Source organism: Lutjanus erythropterus, chromosome 9 (assembly GCF_056507025.1).
Source record: "Lutjanus erythropterus isolate fLutEry1 chromosome 9, fLutEry1.hap2, whole genome shotgun sequence".
Classification (NCBI taxonomy): Eukaryota; Metazoa; Chordata; class Actinopteri; order Lutjaniformes; family Lutjanidae; genus Lutjanus; species Lutjanus erythropterus.
In genome coordinates this window covers 8,631,587-8,658,892 of record NC_139325.1, presented here as the reverse complement: position 1 = coordinate 8,658,892, position 27,306 = coordinate 8,631,587, and the positions used below count along the sequence as shown (strand labels likewise).

At 40.0% G+C, this 27,306-nt stretch overlaps 1 protein-coding gene across 4 annotated transcripts in view; it reads left to right on the top strand.

Annotated features, from left to right (window-relative positions):
- The window catches only part of oxr1a (oxidation resistance 1a), a 248,196-nt gene that overhangs the window by 137,714 nt on the left and 83,176 nt on the right, over window positions 1–27,306 (top strand). Inside the window, exon 1 of one of the 4 annotated variants that reach the window (XM_084726038.1) lies at window positions 8,842–9,157. The exons of 2 other annotated variants lie outside the window; for them this stretch is intronic. In XM_084726038.1, the coding sequence (XP_084582164.1) occupies window positions 9,001–9,157 (157 nt within the window). In that variant the 5' untranslated portion in view covers window positions 8,842–9,000. Of the gene's footprint in view, window positions 1–8,841; window positions 9,158–27,306 lie in introns of those variants that run through there. One more of the 4 variants, XM_084726040.1, reaches the window with a different exon arrangement.

The window sequence follows — 27,306 nt, the reverse complement described above, 5'->3', positions numbered from 1 at the left end:
TTTGCTATGGTCCTATTTTTTCTTATGGCAGGATGATGTGGTAGCTGTGTCAGTACTGTTGTGAGTGTAGTTCTTATGGAGGCTAAAGCCTAGAGCCAACAATTGGTCTTCCTGAGCCTTTGACACAAGATCCATGACCCTGTAGTAAAAGAAGAACCTTTTAGGTAGCAGTTGGAAGTGGCTTGGAAGTGACTAGTTACCTTTCCTTCCTCTCTCATTTTCTACACACCAAGGCCAAGTGGTAGTCTGGGTGATCAAGGCCCTTTTCCACCACATTAGCACTAGCCCGTGAACTGGTTTCGTTCAAGATTCTTTGAACCTTGGTGTTATGTAAACCAGCCCTGCCAGTTTTTAGTCAACATATCTGCTGTATTTTGGTTCCAACTGGGAACTGAACCACTTTATTTTTGGTGGAAATGCTCCAAACTGTTCAAAATTCGGTGCTTGAACAAGAATGGGCCTATGCATGTCTTCCATTAAGGTCTACCTTAAGACCATTATTTCACAATGCTTAAAATGCTTTGAGTGTGAGCCTGACAAACAGCATATGTTGTCCCGATTTTTAAGATTGTTTTGGCATTTTGCCTAAATTAGATGATTGGGGACAAGAAACGACACAAAAGACGACAGAAAAGAAGAAGACAGAAAACCTGTTGATAGAGGAGTAAAGGTCCCTGTCCAACCAAACCAGTTTTATAACACCACACCATATACTGCGTAACCAGTATGCCCAACGGACAGCCCTGCTGTTTTCATGTTTGCATTTGTTTCTCTCATCTGATCCCATTTCCTCCCACAGTCCAAAGATCAGGTGAACTGGGAGGTCTAAATTCCCTGTTGTTGTTGTGTGACTTTATTTAGCTCTCTCCTCTGTCAGCCTGCACGTACCTGGTGACTTGCCCGCGGTGTTTGGTTTCAGTACCTTTCACCCACTGCATGCTGGGTAGGTGCCAGTCTCCCCATGATCCTGAAAGGAATAAAAGCTGGTGTGGTGAACAGATGAATGCAAGAAAGTAACAGTGTAAGTCTTTGTAGAAAGAAAGATGTTGTAGGAAGAAAGATCTCTACCACTGAAAGTAGTTAAAAAGGCATTTTTGTATATTTATAAAACTGACCTCATTAAGGCTTGGCTGGATTATATTCAGTGTCATTAAAAAAAACAGTTCAGCATTTTTGGAAGTATGTTTATTCACTTTATTTATGAGACTTAGATGAGAATAATAAGTTATTTTAGCACAACGGCTAGCTAGCTCCCTTGTGTGCAGCGTGCTCTTTCATATTAAATGACCAATTTAGTGCTATAAAATGATTTTAATATTAGTGCTGACATCACGTATCATCTAAAGACCAATAGACCACACCTCATAGTAAACTTTTTTCACAGCAGCCATTTTGAGGTGCAATGGTAGGGTAAACATAGGTGTTGTAATCAAGACCACCTAAACCAAAACCAAGTCACAAATAAGACCAGAGTGTAGTGAGACCAAGACAAAACAACTAACAAACCAACTTTGAGGACTTGAGGCAAGTCAAGACCTTGACCAAGGCAGAGTGAGACCAAGTCTCTAAGACCATCTCTAAATCTCTCACCCAAGTGAAGGCACAGTACCACGACGAGTAGCGCTTATGTCAGAGTTAACATTGATCTAACATGACTGTATGTACATTAGCTACATTAGCTTTATGTGGCCAGTCTTATCATTGTGTATCACAAGCAAAAACATAACGTTAGCTAGCTAGCTTTGCTAGCATCACTTACTCTTAGCTTACCTTTCTTTATGCTTCCTTTTCAGGCTGATAAAAGTTTGATGTATGTGGTCCAAGTGTCTCACTAAGCGTTGTATCACAGAATGTCAAGAAGTTGTCTTGAGACAGGTCCCAAGATGAAAACCAATGTTGAATCCCCTGCTACAACACTAGTAAACACAAGTGTTACCAATGATATTGATTAGTCACGATGCTGCTATTGTGCATGTTGGTTCACTAGAAAGGCTCTGCTACACGAAATGGAACAGGACCTTAATAAGTATCATTGGTAGCGTCTGTGTTTATACTACTTTTTCATATCAATATGGCTGCTGTTAAAAAGGTCTATTGTTGGTATTAACCTTTTTACTGTAGCTCTCATAAGCTGCAAGACAGGAGATGTTGAAGGTTCAGTTTCGTACAATGTTCATGTAAAATGAAGAAATGAAAAAGTGTCAGCAGTCAGACTTGTGTAACCTCAGTGTTGAGTAATTAAATGGCCCTTTTCCTCCAGATGATCTGGTGATTCAGCTTGGCATTGTCACGGTCTTAACAGGCGCTGCACAACGCTTGATTCATGTTTCCCGCTCATGAATATTTGGGTCCTGCTGCCAGAGTGAAAAACATGTTCATCTGTTGTTGGGCTGACAGCTTTTGAGAGTCGAAGCTTCACTTCCCAGATGAAAACACCTCATCAAGGGAGGGATTTTCTGACAAGGGCTGTTAAACACCTGTGATTGCTGCCATTGTCTGGATGCCTCTGCCCGACTCCTCCTGCAGCTGACTGTCTTTATTGGTCGTGATCTTGTTTATGCGTCTTGTACAGGCTGCGGGATAATAGGGCAGAACGCTCGTGAAACATGGGACAGTGCTCGCTGTAGGATTCTGTATTTACTCTGCAGCTCCAAGAAATGCCATGTGAGATTGTTCACTTTGGGCAAAATATCTCACGCCGTCCCCTTTGCCATACAAACCTCGATGAGCCTTCCCAACAAACCCCACACTGTAAGGCTTGTTTTTGTTTGCCAGCAGGTGCATTTGTGTTGCATGAGTGAACTCTCTGCTGCATTTATGTCACACTGATTTCCACTGTAAACAAGAAATGTCTGGGAGGAAAGAACAGATTGCGATTGTGTGAAAATGTGTGTGTGTGTGTGTGTGTGTGTGTGTGTGTGTGTGTGTGTGTGTGTGTGTGTGTGTGTGTGTGTGTGTGTACATGCTAATAAAGCCATTCCAGTGCACACATGCTGGTGTTGCTGCAGCCCTTGCTTACGTAACCATGCTTGTGTATTCCGTCCCTCCATTGACAGTGGAAAAGCGGCAGCTCCCCAGTGGCTCTCGTGTTTGTTGTTCCATAATGAAAGCGTTCCTCTTCTCAGGATTAGGCTGCAGCCTACCTGGCTCTCAATAGGAAACAGCTGAGATTAACACTCGCTCCCCAGTGCCCTGCTCTCAGACGATGACAAAGCCTCACACACAAGACCCTCTCAGGGCTTCTGCTGGCAGCTGCTGACACCAGGAGGTTTTTATACGGGTTCTTGTACCACTTTAAAGTCATTAAACAGAATGGTTCCCTCACTAGTACATTGCTGCACTCTCAAGTGCTGATCTGATCATGTTAGAAAATTAATGATAAAAAGGTAGTGTTATAAATTGTGCATGCACTCTTAACATACAGTATGCACATATTGAAGAGGCCTTAAATACTAAAAGGAGGAGGTATAACGACCAATCGGCCATAAACAAACAGGGTCATTTGCAATTTTCCAGAGGAGCATAACACCATAATGCACTCTTAGAAAGAAAAGTGTCAACTAGAACCGTATAGAAGTCTTTGGGTTGTCCCCCAAAAATCCCTTTTTGGTTCCTGAGTGAACCTTTTATAAAGGATCCACTTGAAACCTTTTCATAGACCTTTTCCACCAACGTGGGACTGGTCCTGTTCTGGTTCAAGCACCTAATTTTGAACCGTTCTGAGCATTTCCACCCAAAATAAATAAGTTTGGAGCCTCAAAGGTTGGTTGCCAGATAATGGGAACCAAAATGGGCGTGTCATATTCTATATGTTGTTGTGCATTGATGACATCTTTGATTACAGCGGTTCCATTCAAAACTGTTGGAAACGTGGGCTGTTTGCTAGGTAGCACCAAGGTTGCAAGCATTTTCAGCAAAACTGGTTCAAGAACCAGAACTAGTTTGGTGGAAAAGGGCCTTCAGAGAGTTCTACCTAGAACCTAACATAAAGTGCTCTACCTAGAGCCATCTGTAAAAGGTTCCACCTAGAACAACTTATGAGATATTCATTCCATGTGTAATGATTCCACCCAGAGCCCACTCTGGAAGTTCCTTCCATAACCTTTCCACCTTTTAATGGTAGACTCCACCCAGGAGTTTCTACAAAGTGCCTTTTTATATTCCTAGGGTTCCATCTAGAACCCACCCAGGGAGTTCTACTCAGAACCCTTTTATATTGCAAGGGTTTCATCTAGAACCCACCCAGGGGTTTCACCAAGAACCCTTTTAGATTCCAAGGGTTTCATCTAGAACCCACCCAGGGTGTTGTACCCAGAGCTCTATTATATTGCAAGAGTTTCACCAAGAACCCATCCATTGGTGCCTATGGAGAACCCTTTTATATTCCAAGGCTTTCATCTAGAACCCACCCAGGGAGTTCTACCACAAACCTTTTTATATTGGAAGGGTTTCATTTAGAAGCCACCCAAGGTGTTCTACCGAGAACCCTTGTATCTTCCAAGTGTTTCATCTAGAACCCACCCAAGGTGTTCTACCAACAACCCTTTTATCTTCCAAGAACCCACCTAGGGTAATTACCAGTTTAAATAAGAAAACATTCATGTATTCAACAAGCCTCAAAGAACTCTTCCTTCCAAAAAGCGTTCCTTGGATGAACAGGGTTCTTATTGGTTCTTATTGGTTCTTTTTGGAACCCTTATTTCTAAAAGAGTGGATGTCAGTGACCTAATTGGCTTGAGACTCTTTAATCACCTGTAAAATTCAGAAAACAGACAATACATCAAACATGCCAGCTTAAGTAGACTAAAGTAACTGACATAATTTCCATGCAAAGGGGCTCATGTTGTCGGATGAGCACAGAGGGAATTCTTTCATTTTCTCTCTTTGGTCACACTAAGGCTTAATTAGAGAGTAGAGGAGTTCTCACAGAAAATTGGCCTTTCTAGCTAGATTCAGCTAGCAAGTACATCTCTCAACCTAAGAGGTTAAAACGCAGAGAGGAGGAAGCCAGTCAGCCTCCCTCTGAGGATGTTATGGATGATTTGATGACCGCTCTGGGCAGCTGTACAGCAACACAGTATATCACGCAGCTACAAGGCCCTGCGGGGTGGCACTGGGCCAGTCTGAGACCTGTCTAAATACACTGTCCGAGTGCCAAGTGTACCAGCAGGGCCCTGTGCAAGGTCAGAGAGGAGCAGAGGGCCAAATAAAATCCCCTGACTGCAAGTCCATCAAGGGTCTCGGACATGGTTGGCAGAGTTGTTGACAGAAATCTCTGAATGGCAGTTAAAAGGATTTGCTGCTTGTCTGTTTTATGTCACTGTATATGAAGTATCTTTTGAGCTGTTGGTTACCCTTTTCTGCCATTTTGTGTACTAATTTATTAACTATTTCGTGATCTTTTTTTTGGGGGGGGGACCTTTATAGAAGTGACTAAAATATGTTTTGTTGCTGAGCAGTACGTCACTGTGCTTCCATGCTGATGCCCCTCTCTATTGAGGTGATTCTAGCCTGTGGCCCTTTGCTGCATGTCTTCCCCTCTCCCTCTCTCTCTCTGCCACTTTCCTTGTCTGTCTTCGCCTGTCCAATCCAATAAAGGCCAAAAAATATATATTTTAAAAACAATTACCAGCAGATTAATGGGTGATGAAATCAGTCGTCAGTTGCAGCCGTGTTAACTTTCACAGAACAAAAGTTTCTTTCAGGGTACACCAGTCAAAGGCAGATTCCAATTATGTCCTTGTAAATAGCAAGTTGTGGAGGAGCAACCATCTTTCCTCTCTATAAGAGAATCAGAATATGCTTCATATGTTTTGCATAGGATTTAAATCTGATGATCTATATTTTTATTAAGACTGCCGCTGCTCTTCATCTAAACTTTTTTTCTGAGAGAGGACATAAACAGGGCAGCTACAGGTCCTTAAATAGTCTTAAAATGTCTTAAATTCACATGTACTCATAAAAGTCCTTCAATAGTCTAAAATGCTATTTGGGAAGTATTTATTTATTGGATTCTCTGATGGTGGGCTAAAATTCATTTCAGGCACAATAGTTGCATTTGAATGCCTCTGTTATCCTGTTTAAGTTTTTTTTAGATTTTTACCAATGAACATATTTGGACAAATGTTCTTAAACTCAACCAGATATTGTAATTTTGCCTTACTTCTAATTTTGAAATGACAAGAAATATATTTACGTAGAAGAGTACACCTTTATTTTCACATTTGATGTTTAGTTGTATTGCAAAATTTAAATTCAATTAAACCTAGGTATTGAAAGTTCTTAGATTTAACTTGCTGATACATATAGACACCATGCTAAAGCATGCACTGCCCAGTGCAGCCAGCAGATGGAGCACATTCAGTATTGAATATGGCCCTGAGTCAGTTTCAAATCACACTGGTTCAATGTTCTCAATTAGAACAGCTGTTTCAACCTCAGCCCACCTACTACAGATGCCAGGAAAGAAACACAGGATCTCCCCTGTCAGATTAAAGCTTGAACAGAAACTCTCCCCCCTCTTTGCCTTCTCTGATGTAAACATTGTTTACATGACTTCTCTAATTCATCTGAAACATTACAGGATTTCTTTACTGATCCTGACTCCTGTCTCACCACAGCTCTGCCCTTATAAATGAATAATGCATCACTGTCTTTCCAGTTCACTACTTGAGTCTGCTGCCCAATTATTACTCCCTGTTCTGGCCTGTTGGGTTTTCACTTTTCCACAGCCATTTAAACGCACCGCAAAATGTCATCTCCTTCTATCTCTGACTAGACGAGCCAACACTTATATGTCACAGGTCTTACTATGCCCCCTTGAGTCGCGTGTAGGTGCAGAAGTGTGCTTTGGCTCTGAATGTGAAAAGTCTCGATTTATTAGAATGTTATTGTGGCGGGAGTCAGATGGATGTCATTCTCCAGGGTGCCATCGAGCCCCGCACTCAATGACTCAATGAAATATCCTAGCAACAGTCTGGAAAATCGGTGTGGGCTGAGCTGGCTTTGCATTTTTGTGCATATATTTATTAATTTTTATATTTGTAATTTTTAAAGTTCATTTTTCATACCCTTGATCTGAATTATTATAACCTTTAGAAGTCTGACTCCAATTAGCACTGAGTGTGCAAGTCATTATTCGTTTCAAATTAAAATGTAAGCCAATAGAAATATGTTGTAAAATAGACCTTTTCACAGCAGCCATAGATACGACACAGGGTAAACTCAGGTGTTATAATGATACTATTAATTAATTAATTAATGCTCAATAGCAGCACCTTGACTCTGCTTGACCTGAATGGAATGGAAGCTTAATTACTATCATTTGTAAAACCTATTTAACCTACTATGTAATGTTTAACATAAAATAAAAAAGTAAACTACCTGGTTAAATTATTGCCTTCACAATAAAAACTTCTGTCCTGACAGGTTGTTCTTTTTTGGGGGGGGAGTTATTGAAAAGATTTCTCTGATAAACTGAAACCCTCAGCAAAATGAGCAGTAGAGGGAATTTAACTAACTCAGTTTTGATTCTGCAGTCAAATATAGACACAGGATTTATAATATACATACACACTGGTGGAATATATAAGTACTTGTACTCAAATACTGCCCTTAAGGGGAAACTTCAACACTTTTCATGTGGATAACCAATCAATGTTGATGGTAAATGTAGTCGATAAATTCCTTGGTACATACTGAACAGAGTTCTTGTACTACAAATACAGCATGTTTCAGCTAGGTGAGTGTTTTTGTCACCTAATTCTATGATCTGGCCAACAAAGTAATAGTTGCAGGCTAGGGCGATGATTCATGGCAAAATGGGTGTGGGCATCAGAAGCTTGCATGCAATGCATCCTGGTACATGTAGGCACTGCAGGCACGGCTCTGTGGGCAGAAAAACTCTACTTTCTCGGTCAATGTGGCACGCGCTGATGATTTTATTGCTTCAGCTGACACATTTACCATCAATACTGATTGGACATCCACATGAAAAGTGACAAATTTTACCCTTAAACAAAAAAGATTAATCAACCACCTGTTGCAGCTCTAGTTGGCTTTATGGTGCGTCCAGATGTGTTTGCAGGAAAAGGTGCACGCGTCGCAAATTTTCCTTTAAGTAGAAATTTGAGGTCATTCTGCTCTTCTCATCCTAACATGTAAACATTTGAAATTGTAAAGGCAAGGCTAAAATCAATTAATACATTTCTAAACATAAAGATTTCATTGTTCCAGCGTTACAGTTGTGAAGATATGCTGCTTTTCCTTTGAATGTTTTCAGTAAGCCAGTTTATTATTTAATAATTTAAGGGATAGACTCTTGGTGAGATAAAACAAAGTACTGTGAATTTGTCAGTTTGGGGTCTGGGAAACTGTGATGGCATTTTTCAGTAATTTAATTTTTCACTTCTTTCTTTCTTTTTTTTCATTAGTTGCAGTCTAACTACTGCAGTAAAATCCTACTGCATGAGTAATTACAATATAGTAATCTAATGATATAATAGTAGGTTATAACAGTTCCAGGGGACATTTTTCTGCATTTAACACTTTAACTTTTAATATTTTAAGTACATTTTTTGCAAAAGAAAAATTGTCAGTGCAAGACTTTTACTTGTAACGGAGTATTTTTCACAGTGTGGTTGCTTCACTACTTGTGAAAAGGATTTAGATGATTTTAAAAACTTACTGTACCACAGCATGTATTTGCCAGCAATGTAAATATAGGCCAATGGGGCAGTGGGCTGGTGTAAACAGAACCAGTCTGTTGCCTTACTGCGTTGCACAGCTTGACTCCACTAGGGGCAAAAAGTTTGCACTTGTTGACGTATTTCAAACAGTTCCTGTTTCGGAATGTACTGAGTGTTTGAGGCTTTTCACACCACGAGTTACAGCCTGTTACGTTTTGCCAACACTGCGCTTTGTGCAATGACTGCGGGCTTCGCAGCACTTTGAAAGCTTTGTTTTTAGCTAACCTCACGTTAGGTTTGCAGCGGCACAGTTATGGACTACATACTTTCTGTGACGGGCAGCGGAGCGAGAGTTGTCAGGGACGCAATCACTCAGAGACTGTGGCCTGGAACCGGACAGGAGACTGTCCAAATTCAGCAGCACCATGCTGGGACAACACACGACAATAACACCGTCCACTCCAAACCAGGTTAGTCTAACATGCAGCTCCGTTAGCTGGTAGTTTTGGGGCAGACGTCAGCTTCCCAGAGAGCCCAAACCTCTCCCCAGGCATGCTGTTCCTCCAGAGTGTCGAGCCGAATTCCCTGTAAAAATCGTTTAATTTAAGGTGTCCTCGCTCCGTGGATAATTCTCCTATCAGACAGAACACAAGTTAAGGTCTAGAGATAAACATTAAAGGTCACTCTTAAATTCGGCTAAGTTATATTCATTAAGTGTCGCTTAATTCAAATTAGATTTAGGTTTTTAGTGTAGTTATTTCCGCAGCCTGCTGTCAAAAATATACTGTGCCTTTGACCAGCGTGACACACAAAAGTTGAGTTGTGAGAAAGACTATATTTTTAAATCTTACTGAATTCATCTGAAAGTCGAGACAACTCTTCTTATTGTACACCATATAAACTAGTACATGACATTTATCTAACGACTAGATTTTGAACGAAGTTTGCAACTCATCCTGCTGTAAGGAGCAGCGTTGTCAGCTGAAACAGGGAATTTTGATACATTATATGTTTTTCAGTGTCTTAAAATCATAAAACTCAGTTTTATAGGGTCTGTGGGTGTGAAACAAACAGCCGCACTGCCAGTGAGTTAAAAACAACAATGGAGACTGTGAACACAAAATGTGTCTTCCTTGTGAACAAAAGCTCACAGCTGAGATAAATTACATGGAACCCCTGACTGTAAATTACCAGACCAACTTTTTTTTTTCACTGTAGTTGTACATTACAACAAAACGTGTCAGTTTCCTAGTACGCATTAAACTGATCATGAGGAGATAGTGCTAGTACATTATGCAACACTTGCTGTTGCACACATGTTAAGGAAGACTTCCTGGAGTGTGTATTCATAGGACTGATAGTGCCTTCATGTGTTGTTGGAATAATGGGAAAAATGATTTCCCCACTGGGAAAATTCAAACGCCCCCTCAAGTCAGAAAATCAGGGACAATTTTGTTACAATGGTTGCTGAGTTGCTGTCTGTTGACATTATATACGCAGAAATAAGGTGGACAAGAGAAAATATTTGGTTGATAACTTTTTATTGATTCACATATTGCATATAATGTTTGGTCATATAGCAGCATTAATCCTTATAGAGCGTCTACACCAGGGCCCTCTGTTCTGATGTTGATATGTAGTATTTTAGGCTTCCATGGATGCTGCCATTTAGGGCTGCAACAAACTATAATTTTAATCACTGATTGATTGGACGATTATTTTCTTGATTAATCGGTTAGTTGGTTGATCTAAAAAATGTCAGAATATGGTTAAAAATGTCGATCACTGTTTCCCAAAGCCAAAGATGATGTCCTCAAATGTCTTGTTTAGCCCACAACCCGAAGATATTCAGAAAATATCCTCATTTAAGAAGTTGGAATTAAAGAGTTTTGTCTTTTTTTTCCTCAATAATCAAACTGATTAATTGATTAGTTGGATTAATTTGATAATTGATTAATTAATGAATCGTTGCATCTACTGCCATTGTTGTGTGACATCAGACAACTGCTTCTTCTTCTTCTTCAAGCAGGGACTATGACTGTGAGTGGCATTTGATTGTACTTCTTCTAGTAGGAGGTGGGAAAATTCCGACCAACGACGCTGTCTGGAACGCAGCACGAGTAGCATCCATGCTGTTTCTCTTTATGACTTAAAAGCACACGACCACACCAGAGTCGGAATAGTGACTTCCCATCTTGGAAACTAGGACCGTCCAAGGAGCACATGAATGCAAGATGAGGGTAGCTATGGTTGCTTCCCAGCCAATTTCCCGTCTTCTGAACTGATATAAACTCATGACAAACGAGCTAAGTTCATGTCCTCAGTGGTTGCACTCTGCCTGTCCAGTTATTTTGTGAGGACACGCTGCCTGCAACAACTGAGGCATTCCAAATATTTCAGATCAGCAGGCAGTGCATGCTTAAAGCGTCCAGCCAGTGAGTGAACAAGTATGTCCTCAAGGCTTTTCACATCGGGGAGTATCTCCATGTTAATGAAGATTGGATTTTTTTTTCCCTTTCTGCTTTGCCTCTCACACATAATTTATTATGAGACGCATCAGTGCCTTCTCTGACTTTGAATTAAAAGCGGAGAAATGTTGTATTTGAAATGAAAAGCAGAAGCGATCGTAGCTCTCAGCCACATGATCCACGGAAATATCACACAGAATGCTTTGCACTATTAGCTGGCGTTAATTGGTTGTTCTGAAAACACAAGAAGCTGCAGAGTGAGGGTGTGCACTCACCCCACTGCTCTGGTTTTAACGTACAGGGGGTTTGCAGCTCATGCAGAGTCATCAGGCTCCAGAGCTCGGTGGCAGGCAGGTTAATTGTTCGATCTAATTAGGACAAAGATTAATCAGATGCATGCTCTGCTGGTCTTGAAATGCGGCGGATGGCAAGCGGGTTCATTAGCAGTCCTTGTGCCTCTCTCTTCCAGCAGCAGAGTGGACCGCGGGGGCGGCTTGTGTCTGCAGGCTACTGCCCCACTCAGGGGAGAAGAGTGAGACTAACTAGACGAGGAGTCAGGTAGTGGAAGCGAGAAGATGATGTTAGAGACGAGGGTGGGCACAGAGGGAGTTAATCAACCATGGGTGGGCATTGACAAGTTGGACACTGATGGGCCCGGTGGCACCGTCCATCCACGCTAACCCATAAAAAACAGGCTTGACATCACCTGTGTGATCCTCGCTCACTGAGTGTCTGGGCTCCAAATGCTGTTTAAAGAGTGGGACAGAACTTTGTGAGTTCATATTACCTGCGCCAGAGGCATATCTGTAGCTGGTAAAGTGTGAAGCTCATGTAATTTTTATTCATAATATCTGTATCAGAGTCTCTATGTTATTAGTCATGGTTTCGCCACAGAAAATCAAAGAGGCCATTCACATCCAACGTCTAAGACTCGACCTGAGACAGGGCATGTGATCTCCCCCAAACTACAACTACTTACTATCACATGACTCTACATTTAAAGGAGAGATCTGTAATATAGTTTATGATATTATAAATCATCAGAGATGAAGGAAACATTAAGTTGAAATACCCGCGTCCCCCTTTGAAATTTCTAGCCTAATCCACGCCGGAACAACTGTTTATGTATGCTTGTTTCACGTTAATTAGAGTTCAAATTAATGCCGAATGCTTGCCCAAATGAGTTAGTGTCTGTTTATGAGTTGTAAGAAAGCATTAATAATCTTTTAAAAGGCCTTTATGTTTGTAACAGTTAAATTGAGCAGTATGTTAATAGAGTCTGGCAGACAGTGAGACAGACAGCCACATAACTCACAGTCAGGATACTGAAACTTTACATTGACAGACAGTTGACAGTTATAAACAGCTGATCAGCTTACAGTGTAGCACTCAGTGTCACTTGTTATTTGCGATGTTGCGCTTGTCTTGCACTCCTGCAGCATTCCTGAACCCCGCATGAGCTTAACGGAGTCTGGGGAGGAGGGAGCGAAGGAAACAACTCACTTCAACCATAGATCATATATTAAAAAGGATTTCAGCCTATTTAATATACAGTTTATGGCTCCAACTTATTGGGACTGCAGTGCTCATTTTTGCAAGCACAATTGCTACATATTGCTCCTTTCAGTCATGTGATGACATCTGAGGAAGGCTGTTAGGAATGTCATAATACACTACCAATGAAACAGTTCTCACTACCTAATGCCATACTACAGTGAAAAACAAAAACTGTTATTTTTCTCCATCAACCGAGTTAAAAAGTTTTCTGACCTTCTCAAACTGAGGGGGATGTTTGCGAAGTCTGATGCGAATCACTGTCAAGGGAGCATGTTGCCATGTCTGCTATATAATGGACTGTAAAAGTGATTTCTGCTCCTGAACTTTGAATATAAGTTGAACTCAAGCAATCGTTTAAATGCACTGGCATGATGACAGGCCAAGGCAAAGTGCTTCCATATGTCTTTCGACTGTTTTTTTTTTTTTTTGACAAGTCGAGGCGGAGCTGTCGCTGCAGCTGTACTTGTTGCCATCTTCAATGTGTTGTTTTTGCTGTTGCATGCTGGTAGGCATTCCTCTTCCTTTGGTATTTAACAGCAGATCATGACACTTGTAGGCTCGTATACTGTCCCTGTAAGGTCTGGAAGAACTGCACAACCTGTAGCTACGTTTTCACAGTCTTTACATTGTGCTCATGTTGTCTTTACATTGTCGTCTGACCTTGCTAAGGGCTGCAACAACATGAAATCAGTGAAATGTGATCATAAGAATAGTTGGTAACAAGTTTCATTATTGATTGTTGGGTTGGGTTGGATTGCTGACAGAAAAAATCTGTTGGACCAAAATCATGTAAGTGTTTCAGCACGTTAAATGTCTTTTTATGGTCTTCTCCAGTTGTAGCATCAGCATACCAAAAACTGCAGGCAATTACCTCCAACAAACTACTTAAAAGTTTGCATATACAGCTCAAAAAGTCTGTGAGGGAGTCCTCAAGCCCTTTCTGATTTCACAGTGGGACAGCCCTGAGCTTCTGCAGATTAGGCCTAATCGGGAATGTGTGTCAAAAGTCTGAGTTCACATGGTGGTCAGTGGGTATGGGACAGATGGGTAGAAAAGAGACAAAAATAGAAATGCAGTTTTGCTTTCAGCTGCTTGGACAAACAGCTGCAACATGACAAGTTACGACATGCAGAATGGTACTTTGAAAGCTGTTTGGCTTCTTCTGTGTCGTTTCTGTTAACATCTCACAGCTACATCAGGTATTAGTTTAGCTAGCAGATACAGCAGTGACTGAGATGAATTGCCTTGCAAATTGCTGCAGGCTTATCTGCAAGGTGGCAAAACTTTAGACATACAGAGAGATTACAAAAACAGGTTTTAAGGTATCTGCTATGAACACAGCTTTGCCACACCTATAGGCGTTGAGAACACATGCTATAGAACAGCATGTTAATGCAGATTCTCCAATCATCCGGTCTATGCTGTAATCAGCAGCTTATGACTCGGTCCTGCATGTCCTGAGAGGCTACCCTTGTTGAACAGATACAGTAGTGTGCATGCTTGTAATGTGCTTTTTCCCCATCTGATTTGATTATACACTTCTATGAAGGAACTAGACAGCAGGGTAGTTCCTCCTGTTTTCCTAAGGGATAGACACATGTATGATGATGATTATAACTGAACATCATATTTGATTGGAAACCCTTGAAATTGGAAAATCACCCATAACACACAGGTATACTATAGTGCTCTAGGTTTCTACATTCAGTGCCCTGAATTTTAATGTCTGTATCAAATCTGTGATGGAGAGGAAAGACTTGCTGGCAAACAAGGAAGTCCATATGAGTTATTACAACTATTTTCTGAGAGTGCCTTATAATATCAATATCTCCTTTTTTTAAAACCAAAACTTTCAGCTTAATCTATATTGAACTACAGATGTGCAAGGTCATTTTGTCTGAGACGTGAGCAGTATATTACAGATCAGATTTTTCAGTTGCTCCTGATTCTGAGGTGTTTTTGCTTGTGACCTTTTAAAGTGTAGTAATATCCATTTAAAGGAATACTATAAGCTATTCTAGCATTTTCCTAAAATAAACGTATAAAAATAATCCCTCTAAATCATCACTTATGACTCACTAGAAGTGTGTGGTGGTGTCTGTCTGCAGACACCTTTTCCTCTGTCTGTATTTTCTTATTTTCTCATACTTTGCTTGGGAATACTTGATTTATTTTTTCAGCCATGTTCATCATAAAACTTCACAATCTTACTTTGGCTTTTATAGAGCATTTGCATAAGAATTCAATTTAAATGCTTTGATCTGTCAAGTCAGATACTAGTAAAGACAATATTTATCGGCTAATATATGTTACCAGTATAGCTGATATTTATTGTGCATCCCTAATTTTGCTTTGCTTGCGATGTGTCTGGGCTTCAGCATGTTTGGCAGTGGTGTGTAACCCCCAGCCAATTCAGTGGGTTTTGAGGTCAGGACTCTGTAAAAATTACACTGCATTCTTCATCTCTTTCGTCTGCTCTCTGTCTGTGAGAGCTGCAGAAGGAGATATACACACATACAGACACATGGGCAGAGCAGCCTGACAATCACTTCAGCTGTATTCACACAAAATGTGTGCAGAGGTTTGGGCTGGTTTATAGAAAAGAGGGTTTGATATAGAAAATGATTAATTTTACTGCTTTCCTTTCCTGTAAATTGTGTCACCACCCCTCAGCTTTATCTAAACTAGAAGGAACACTGCTTGAAAATGTCTTTATTCTTGCCCTTCATTGTACAGCTTACATTTCTTGTGGATTGCTTTGTTGGATACTAGAATACACACATTTTGTCATATGTAAAAGCACTACAGATCCAGCATGAGTTTAACTCTTGACAAGCTGTCACAGTAAAGTGAGCATAAGATCACATACACAGATTGTGTCCATATATTAATAGCAGATGATTCACCAGTCACTGGCGCAAGAACAGGTTTGTCCTCTTGACATTGAACTCCTCTCTGCATCTCTAAGTCGCCTCTGTCCCCCAGGTTGTTAACTTATTTATCACTGTTCACGTTCACCCTACGGCTGACACCAATCCTGCCACAATTATCGGGATGATTCAGAAAGTGCAATCTGCTGATGCTCTCAGCACTGTAATAGGTGATTTTAATCACCTTAATTTCCAGAAAGTCCTTGAGCGGTTTGTCTCAGCATGTCACTCACCCTGCATGCCATTATGGGACCCTCCTGGGATCTGTTCCGGCTCTGTCGAGGGAGCTTAAGTGGCGGGAATCTCAGCGGGATCACCGGACCACAGCACGGTGCACCTGCATCGCACTCAAGAGAACTGTGTCTGAACTAATGACTGCTCCCTGACTTTTCAAGGGTGCTCTGTCCAAACAGACTGGACTGTGTTTCAAGAGTCAACAGTATCAATGACTGTACTGGCACTGTGTTTTCTCCAAGGACTCACCAAAATGATGACAGGCTGTCCCACTAACAAGGATGATGCATCTCCCATGAGGAAAACTAGAGAGGAGATCAGTTTAGAATTAAAAACAAATGTATAAATAAAATCTGGCAACTCACTTGCCCAACCAGGCAGACATACAAAAATGTTTGGGCAAGTGGTAGAAAGAATTAAACTATCAAACTTTTGATAATTGATTAATCGTTCAATCAACTAATGTTTCATGCAAAAAATGAGAATGCTGTTTTCAGCCACTCAAATATGAAGATTTACTGCATTTCTTCATTTTTTTTGTCCTTTAGACAAAACAAGACATTTAAAGACATATTTTTTTACTTTAAAAAACTGGGATGGGCAATTTTTCAGTATTGTATTTTTGCTGTATTGATGTTACAGCCCTAGATTAAACATGACATTTAACTTTGGTCTTTGTCACTATATGATAACTGCTTGTAAATAAAACAATTTGTACGGGGGCAAGTCAAAACTGACTTCAGGGAAGTAGCTTTCTGACCTACTTGCCAGACCAGCAAGTGAAAAAAACATTAAAGTTGAATCCTGAAATAGAGGCGCTGGCTTAGTTGCAAAAAAATGAAGTCTGCACTACTTGGACATTAACCACGGCCTGCTGGCACCACGACCACAGAAAGTTACTCTGTATATTCCATGTAGGTGGCCACCAAGCTTTATCCCCATGCTGCAACTTTTCGCCAACACAACGTTACAGTTCTACAAAAATCCTGATTCCCTGTCACAAGAAATTGCTCTGCGGCCATCAAATATTCCATGTAGGTGACCCGCTGTGACCACAAGTTTTATCCACAAGCTGCAAGCCAACACAATATTACAGTTCCACAAATGTTCCAGTTCCTCCTTTATGTTCCACATTCTAAACAGTGAACAGCACTCGTTGCTGGCTAGCTACCGATATGTCAGGGCCTCAACTGAGCCTACGCAAACTGCTAATGCAATCCTGACAAACAAACCAGTAACACAAATGGCGGACAATGATAAAACAAAATGACAATTAAAATTGAATGGAAACAAGTTTTAGTTGCTAGAGCATGACACATCAAAGGATGTAATGTACTGCGGTTTTGAGAAGTCCAGCTCGTTTTTCATTGGAAACAGTTGCTTCAGGAAAAAACACAGCACAGTTCATGGGAGCAGTGGACAACACAAGTTTTACAGTTAAGGAAGGCCGTTATAAGTTGCCTTATAACAGTTTAGTTATAAGAACTAGGGATGCATTTACATTCAGGCCACCAAGTATGTACTTTGGTCACCAAATTTAGGGGTTTGGTGGTCATATATTAACAGACAGATGACAAGACATGTAACATGGTGACAGGCCTGAAAGGACTTAAATTAGACATGTGTGGCCAGTAAACTTTAGAAGCGCTATTCATGTTGTGATTGCCACTCCCTAGATGAGTGAAAAGATATTTTCAACAGCAGATGTTTCAAAGAGGCCAGATGATGAGCACAAATGTTGAGTACAGTTGACGTTTAAGGGAAGGTAATTAAGACCTGTTCCGAGTGACTCAACAGCATCTTCCGTCACTCCGGCTGAAAAGAGTACCCAGCCTCAGGAAACATGCAGCCCTCACATTCAAGGATTCCACACCTGCGGCAGTAATTTCCCCACTAAAAACATCCGAGAAATAAAACCATAGACTTAAGTAGAGTGCGGGTATGACGCAGGCTGGAGTTTTCTAAAGGGACGCTTTGAAGCATGGATTCGGGTTTACCGCTTGAAAACTTCTGATCGTAGTTTTTCTTCAGCCTTTTTAAGATGATGGACTTTTCTTAGGGTGGCTCTCTTAATCATGACGGAGAAGAGCAGCTGTTTCATTCGCTGAGTCAAATTGGGAGGATTTCACTATATATCTTTTATAAGCTCGTCAGTGGGGAGCCGGTGTGAAGGGACGTTTGATCAAGTGTACAGATGATTGTGTCACTCTCCAGCAGGGGGTCAGGGAACACCCAGTGATGTCATTTCTCATGGTGAAAAATGTTAGAAGTTTGAGCAACATCATTGCTGTGAGGCAAATGCAGAGACTGTTTTTTTCAGCATAGGTTTATCACGTCAGAAATCAGAGTTTTACTTCAGTTTCAAGTACATTTTGTCTAACCATGTAGACCTCCAGTGATCACAGATTATTTCTATAAAAGATCAGTCTGCTCACATTAAGTAATTAAGCAATGAAAAATTGTCTGGCAGGGTCAAAAAGCCAGTAAAATTCTTGGACAGGCTCAGCTTAATGTAGTCTGAGATGATGACTGTGAGGACAACTAGCTCCATTCACTATTGTCCATGTCAGCTGAGTTTCCTGTCCTCTTGCCTCAACTACAGTAGAACAGGCACTCATTAATCTCCACTGCAGTTAAACTGTTTCAGTCAAGCATTAGACTAAATTCTGTTTGTCTAAATGATTAGCTTTGCAATGATTGACAGATCTTACACTGTATTGACTGTCTAGTCATATGGCGATGTGCCATAGGTAGTCATTTTTTGCTAAATATATTACCTACCAGTTCCTTTTGTGTTAAGCTTCATGCTAGTCATTTAGCATATTTAGGTTTGGCTCCATGAATATGAAACACACTGCCCCTTTGGTTGTTTTGTATTAGGAACATGGTTTATCATTTTAGGTTTTATTGCTAATGATTCTGTAAGGCTCAAATATCATTGCAATGTTGGCATCTCAATATCTTGAGTTTTAAACTGCGCTCCAAATTGAAATTTATTTATTAAAGTTGTGTTAACTCTTCCTACATGCCTGCAACTGCTCAACACTCACATGCGCATCAAGATGACTTCTAAGACTTTGGGGTGGGGGTGGTCTGATGCATCCCCTCCTGTCTTAGTCTCTCAGTCTCTGTCTTAGACTCATACACTGCAAACCTGAATAAATTAGCAGTACTAAAAAAACTGAGACAGTCAGTTGCCACAATTTTTTTGTGTTCATAAACTCAAATGTTGGAGGTTACATTTATTCTTTGATTACAGTTAGATTAAGATGATTGATTATGGCAACTCGAACATTTTCAGTAAATGCAACTCAATTTTCATTCTCTTGTTACAGAAACTTAACAGAACTAAATAATAATTATATATAAGCATAAAAAACATATTCTGTTAAATTCATATTAATTGAACATTTTGAGTTAAATGGACACAAAAGAAAGAACATTTTACTGGCACTCAGCATTTCTAAGTTACTAGTTTTAAGTTTTCACCACTTATGAATTTGAGCATTAGGTTTTACAGTGTAATTACAATAAAAGCAAAGTATATAAGTAAATATGGACCATAAATTTGAGTAAAGTAAATTGTTACTGAGCCTTCAAAGACATGCATAGAAATAGCTCTCAGACTGCCTTGAATAATGTCTTGTATGTAGATTTGTATCATCGGTTTATGTTGAAATAGTTTGCCAATAGTTAGTCACAAGTTGTTTTTAAGACCAACTTTTACAAAAACAATCCTTACAAAACAGTCCAAAGGTAATTCTACTAACTCAACTCTGAACACACACTGGTCAGTGTCGACAAAGAATAAGAGCCAAAATGACAGCAGTGAGGTCAATGATCATTCCTCCTCTTTAACTATCTGTGAATGTTTGATGAAGCCCCTCTATCTGTTTTTTACCTGTGCTTTTAAATGTGACTCCCCTCCTGACCACCCATCATCTTAAGGGAAAGGGAACTTCAAAGCTGAGATATTATTCTTTTTCACCTCCTCTCCATCTAAGCTTGCTGTATCACAGAGGATAAACATTTAGCGCTAAAACTGTAAGATGAGTTTTGTTTTATTGCTAAGGAGAGGGGCGGTTCATCAAGTTGTCACGTCTCGACCCCCCCTCCCCCAGTGATTGTTAGTCATGCAGATGGATTTGAAGAGACGCTCTTCATTTTTTCTTCTGTCTGGGTAAATGGAAAGCAAGCTGTCTGTGTCGGTGATACAGCCTTTGTGTCTGGTTGGCCATTACAGACTGTGGTTAGACAGGAGCTGCACTTTGAGAAGCATTTTACATGATTCACCTTGCTGATTGCCTTTATTTAATGCAGTAGTGGGAGATGTTTCCAGATATTTTACTGAAGTGTAAGTAACAATACTGCAACATAAAAGGCCCAACATCCCACAGTGTTTTTGATCAATCATTAACATCAACTGGGGAACCAACTAATACAAAAGAATGAGTGAAATAAAGTTTCACTTAGTTTCACTTCATGATTTTATGTTTCACCAGTGGGACCCACCCCACAGCTGAATGTCCTGCATTCAGAATTAGTATTTATCAGTGAAATGTACTTAGGTATCGCAAGTATATGTGGTCATTATGCACAATGAGCCCTTTGAGAGTGTTAGGTTATTATTAGTGACGCCTTAAACTAATTTGACATTAATTTGAAATTTTTGGAAATTTGCATGCGTGCTTTCTGTCAGAGTTAATCGAGAAGAAGCTAAAGCTAAGTATGAAGGAAATAATTAGCCAGTTACATTTTAGAACAACATCCTACCAGCACTGGTGAAGCTCACTGATTAACATGTTATGTCTAGTTAGTTTTTTTTATTTATTTATACCAAAAGCAAAGCAATACTGCGATGCTAACATTAGATGCCATGAGCTAATGTGAGCTTATGATCGCGCCAGACCCACTAAGGCTGAAGCAGCAGTGTATTGAATTGAGTTCAACTTTTAATTAATATGAGAATGAATTAGTTATTTCTTCTTTACAAATTCTTGCTTCAAGTACAATGTTTCCCTCTGACACATAGTGATATGTAGCCCTTCAGATAAGCAGCATAAAGTGTAAATACAAGTACAAGTACATAAAAATTGTGACTGTGCAACTTTTTGAAAGAAGAAATAGGGCTGCAACTAACAGTTATTTTCATTGTCCATTAATCTCTTGAGTGTTTTCTTGTTAAACTGATTAGTTGTTTGGTCTGTAAAATTTCCTGAAGCCCAATATGATGCCTTCAAATGTCTTGTGTTGTCCACAGCCCAAAGATATTCTGTTTACTGTCACACAGAAGTAAAGAAAACAGAAAACACTCTTAGGTAGATTTTGCTTCAGTAACAAACACTACTGAGTGAGTTCATTATACTCCACATCAGTATTTTCCATTTTCGCCTTACTGCAGTAGCCACTATTTGGAAAAAAAGTTCATGCACTTAGTTAGGAAACTCCAACAACTGATAAAGAATGTATATATGACCATTAGACCAGAGCTCATTGTACTTGCGTTGGGCCTGTCCCGCACAGCAGCCAATTCAAATCCTCACTCCTGAACAGGACCCCCTGCTTTTGGCTCAATAAGAAGATCTGATAATGCAGAGTTTGTGTTTCTCATCGCTGAGCTCATCACTTCTCCAGCTATTGATTGGGGCTGTAACCTGAGAGGTTAGTGTTGCTGCCGAGATGCAGAGTGCCAGGGCTCCAAAGGGCCACGTAAACCGATAAAGACGCGCTTTGGTATCACAGAGGTGGACGACACAAGTGTGCTCATGCCAACCCTGCTCCATTTTCAACCCTCTCTTTCCTGCTAAGAGATTCCTCTTGAGGCAATTAAAATATTATTTCATTAATTAAGGCGATTATATAATAATAGTGAATGGAGCACTGGCCCTCTTTGCACATCATCACACATCAGTTGAGTCACAGCGTTGCATTACTGTCATGGTAAAGATGAATCACGGAGTTGTTGTGGAAGCTACAGCGAGTGTACATTATGTATATGTATCATCGCCATCGATCCAGCCGTTGCAGCAGTAGACTTCAGCCATACCATTCATCACGCCCCCTTTACCCCCCCAACACACACACTCACACACCCTCCCACCCCCAACTTTGACTTGCAAGAAAATATTGCTCAAAGTGCAATAACCTTAACACCAAAGGTTGGAGGAATCACAGTGTGATTAGCAAGCCAAGAGCCTGAATACATGTGACAGTAGAGAGGAGGAGGAGGAGGAGGAGCAGGATGGGAGGTCTGGAGCTCAAGCAGGACTTCCTGTTTGCAGCTGTGGATCAAAATTCTTTCACAGAAACTAACTGTTGCAAATCCAGATTTGCCTTGGCTCCTGATGTGCAGGCTATTGTTTCATCACAGTGGTGTCAGTGTCTGTGTGGGTAGCATTCAACAATTGTTGCCATAATCGATTAACATGTCATTTTTATTCTATTAGAACATTAATAGTTTGTGAAATGCCAGAAACATGAAGTTTCAGTATGATTTTCTTTTCTACAAAATCTTTTATTTATTTTGGGCCGGCCTCCCACTTTATTCTCAGATATTCTATAGATATTTTTCTTCTAATATTTGTAGAGTTTGCCAAGGATTTTCTTATACTGTGTATTTAACTAATTATTTGCTGCTGTAGGATAAAGTGTAATATCTTGGGTGAAATCTGGATTTTTCATTTAGTGCCACAATCAGGCCAAAATACTTTGTTTATGACTAAATACCTGTAAAAGTAATGACATTCCAATCGGCCTCAGCTACACTAATTCGTGTACTATCACTGTTTAGTGTTAATTAGCATGGCAACACGCAACACTAAACTGAGCATCATGCTAAACATTATACTTGCTAAATAAGCTTGTCATAATTAGCATGTTAGCATGCTGACATTAACATTTAACAGCTGCTAACATGGCTGCAGACTCTTGTTTCATATAACAAAAGAAGTCAAAGTTCTCAAATGTTAAATGTTTTCAGCACAAGCAAGCACTAATCTCAAACTGTCATTTAGTTTTTATTTAAACCAGACTGTCAGATAAAAAAGATATGTGTATTTTATGCACATTTAAAAAATGTATTTTACCAAAAGTTCATGAATCTGAGCAGACATTCATTGGCAACAGGCACTTGGCAGTTTTTGATACTTGCTGCTGCGGGCATATTTTAGTCAGTACCAAAAAAGTATTGGTGTTGGATATCCAGTACTAGCCCAAGGTTACTTTTTTGGTCTGACCAATAATTCAAAGCACAAAGATTTCAATTTGACCATGATATATATCCAAGAAAAACAGCAAATCTTCACATTTGTGGAGCTGGGAGCAGGGGATTGCCTTAAACAATTACTCAGTTCATATTCTGGCTGATTTATTTTCTGTCCATTGACTTATCTGTGAGTCAGCTAACTGTTTCTGCTCTACGCTTGTGATCACAGTAACAAGAACAATACAATACACAGACTTGTACAGTGTCTGTACACTCCAGATTCACCCTTTAAAAACACTTGAAACAACTATTAGTTTAAAGATGGGGCTTTCATTGTTAGACGTGTGATATGGAGTTTTTTCAGCAGCTATGATAAACAATAATTACCTGCTCATGTCTGATACTGATAACATAACTGATCATTTCACATTTTTGTCTTTTGAAAATAAGTTCATCTAACCTGTAGTTTATGCACACCTGAGGATGTAGTGAGCAAAGATCAGATCAGAAGAACAGTTCTCACTCTTACATGTTTCTTTTATTTATCTTTTCTTGTGAAGTTCATCTAAAAACTACACAAATATACTTGGCTTTTATAGAGCACTTTGCTCAAAATTCAAGTTAAAAATACTTTGACATAATCTGTCAAATCTGATATTATTGTAACCAATATTAATAGCTTTAATTTCATCGTGAATAATAATATAATTTCCATTTATTTACTTTACAAGATACTTATGGTGCATCCCTAGTTCATATTAGAATTACAAATATAAAGGGAAATGACTAGTACGCTGACAGGTATTGTTAATAAGTAGTAATTAACAAGTTAACAGCCTCAGTAGCATAGCTGTGAGTAGTTTAAGTGCTTCCTCTTTTCATTGAGAACAATATGATTGAAGCAGCAGCTACTGTATAATGCAGACAGGTTTGCCACTCTTATGTTTTTTAATAACACCTTTTCCCTTTCAGTCTGCACCAAGTTCGTCACTATGGAAACAGTCACGTACACGCTGTCAGAATATTAATTAAAATGAGTGCACGTTGTTAGCATTAACACACCTCGGTACAGGGCCAGTGTCTGTCTGTCTGTCTGTCTGGCTTTTTAACGTTGAGAACGTGGAAAGAGAATCATCTCTCGGCGTAAAGAATTAAAGCCACATTACCAGCAACACAACAGGAGTGTGATTAGCCGACATGGGGAGAGTGTTAATGAGAGGACAGGGCAGATCCAGTGCCTCCTGTTCTAGCGTGGACGTGCCCACACACACACACACACTCTCACACACACAAAACTGCAGTTCAGCAAAGTTTCCCATAAAAGCTGAGTGGTGTATAGGTTGGTCCGTGGAGGCTGGCAGTGTAATATAGAGCTGAGTGGTACTGAGAGTGTTGGCAACGGGATGTTGCCTGTCACACTGTGTTCTCTGTGTTTAAGTTGACAGCTCCACTAGACCACATGTACTGTATATTCATTACAATAGAAAGACTATAGCCTGTGCTGGCACTATAGTGGAGTTACACAGCAATAATGGCCTGTTTCTTGATACAGTGCTGCTGGCACTTTTCCTCTATTCAGTGGTATTCATAAGTCTTCTGCGACAATGGGGACTGTTGACTAAGAAAGTTGACATTTGCTGTTGTTGGTATGATACATTGCCTTTATCTTCTGGCAACGTACAGTGAGACAAGTAATTAGAGGATCCATAATTACTTTCCTGCAGGTTGGCGACATTAGAAGTATTAAAAAGTCTTTAGATAAACAACCTAGCTGTATTGAACGTGATCTGGTCATTTAAGACTGCTACAACTAATGTGTGCCTCATCCAGGTGGCCCACAGGCTTTAAAAAATGAAAATCATGTTCCTTTTTTATTTTTCCTGAAGCCTGTGACGGTATAAATTGGGAAATCCCTTTGCATGTTGCAGTGTTATTAAAGGGATAGTTTAGAATATTTGAAGTGGGGTTGGATGAGTGAGTTAGTCAGTTTATTAGCTACTGTAGATGCTGGTCTGCGCGTTTCCAGTTTGGAGAAGCAGAGAGGGGCACCAGCGCCTGCTGTACACAAGGTCAACAACAACAATGTATTTTATCCACTTAAAAAAAGGTCCACACTATGTTTTTCAATATTTTCACCACTTTACTTTGCCGTCAGACAGCCTTCTTCAATGGGAAGTTACCATCATATACGCCAAATAAAACTCTCCAAATCAACCAAACTCCATAGGTGAAATTAGTCTTTTTACCTGCACCATAACAGGGGAGTTGCTGGTCTTCCACTGCCTTCATTCCTTTGTTTGTTTGTGTTGTTGTGTGACTTCGGTGAATCTAAACTTTGCCTTTGAAACAGCAAAGTCACACAGTAACACAAACTAACTAACAGGTTGAGGCAGTGATAGACCAGCAACTCCTGTATGCTGCATGGTAAAATGACTGATTTCACCTATGGAGTTTGGTTGGTGTTGAGAGATATTTTTCTTATTTAACAGCAGTTTCCTGTCAATGCTTAGCTTTCCCAACTAAGGCTGTGCCAACCAGCATCTACTGTAGTTAATACACTGACTATTAATAAGTAACTCATACAGCTTAATAGAAATAATCTGAACTATCACTTTAAATGAGGACTTTTTTTTCTGATTGTGTTTTTGTCTGCTGTCAAACATGTAGTGAGAACAGGATGATCTCTGAGTCTGTAGCGTCCACACACAGGCCCTGACACCAGCAAGACTCCACACACACCATCAGTGAACTTGGCCTCTCAGCTCTCTGTATCAAACTACATTAATACTTTGCTTATGGTATGTAATTACTCACTGTAGCTTGTGCTACATAATAGATGACTTCCTTTTGCACATGAGAAAGAGGCCCATGAAACTCGCGGCTCATCTTCGCTGTAATAAAGTTGTCATGTCCATTTAACGACTTGGCGTTAAGATAACAGCACCACCAGCCTGGCTTTAAAGCCAGAGTTTGTCACTGTGTGATAGTCAGCACTTTTTACTCCTGTTTTATTTGAGTAAGCATTTCACCACGTACACTGACTGATCACTCTCTTTTCACAGACTCTTGACTTCAAGTCAGAAGTAACGACTATTCATCAATCCCATTTAGCCCGACACTGTGTCCTACCTGTCAGAAAAAGAGCGTTCACAGTATGTTTTTAGGGCTGCCCCTGACTAAAGATGTTCCTAGTCGATTAGTAGTTGTTAATTCAAACAAATAGTCGACTATTTGTTGCACATTTATGTTGATAATTTAATTTTTTAAATATATATTTTAGGGGGATTCAGTAAATGCCTTAAATACCTTTCCTGCCAGCTGGTACCATATTGTACATTTAAAATATGAATTTTACAAGGGATGTGAAGCCGCGTGGTAAATGCTAACAATAACAGTCCTATTGATTCTGAGTGGATCGAAGGAACCAGCTAGTTTGAACTTTTTGTTCATTTATTTTAAGATCAGATGAGTCAAATATTTGCAGACTAATCAACTCAATGAATTAGCTATACTTGAAAGTTGACTCGTGACAAACTCGCTACTCAACACCTTCATGCCTATCCTGTCCCCACCTGTACCTGCCATGTCTTTGTCATCCCCCATAGTACTGGTTGGAGCTGCTGTAAGTCACCTCAGTACTGTATTCCCGGTCGTCAGTCTGGCCTCTGTCAGGACTGATAACTGAGCTTACTAGCTAATGGCAGCTAACAGCAAAAGTTTTAATGACTCTGAATGTGCTGGAAACAACCAACAAAGAGACTGAACTGTTTAATTAATTCCAATACGGTGTAACATCACACAAGTCTAGTTGTTCAAAACATGGGAAAAAATAACTTACCACGTCATAAAAACAAATACTTGTCAAGTTATTAATACAATGGATGGTTAGAAAACTCACTTCTCAACTGCTTCACACCTGTCCTGTCCCCTCCTGAAGTTGTCTTTGTCATCCCCCGGAGTCAGAGTCCTGGTCGGAGCCCCTGTTAATCGCCTCAGTACTCTGTTCCTCCCAGCTGTCAAACTGGCCTCCGTCTGCTAACTGCCTAATGGTGGCTACAGCCCAGTTAGCAGCAGTGGATCGCTAAGTAACTTCTATGTTGCAGCAGCAATCCTCTTTACACTTTAGTTCTGGGATAAAAACTTTTTTTCATGTTTTTTTCCATGTCATTCTTGTGTTATAAGTCCAGCTGGACCCATCCATTTTTAAACTTATAAGTGTATTGTGT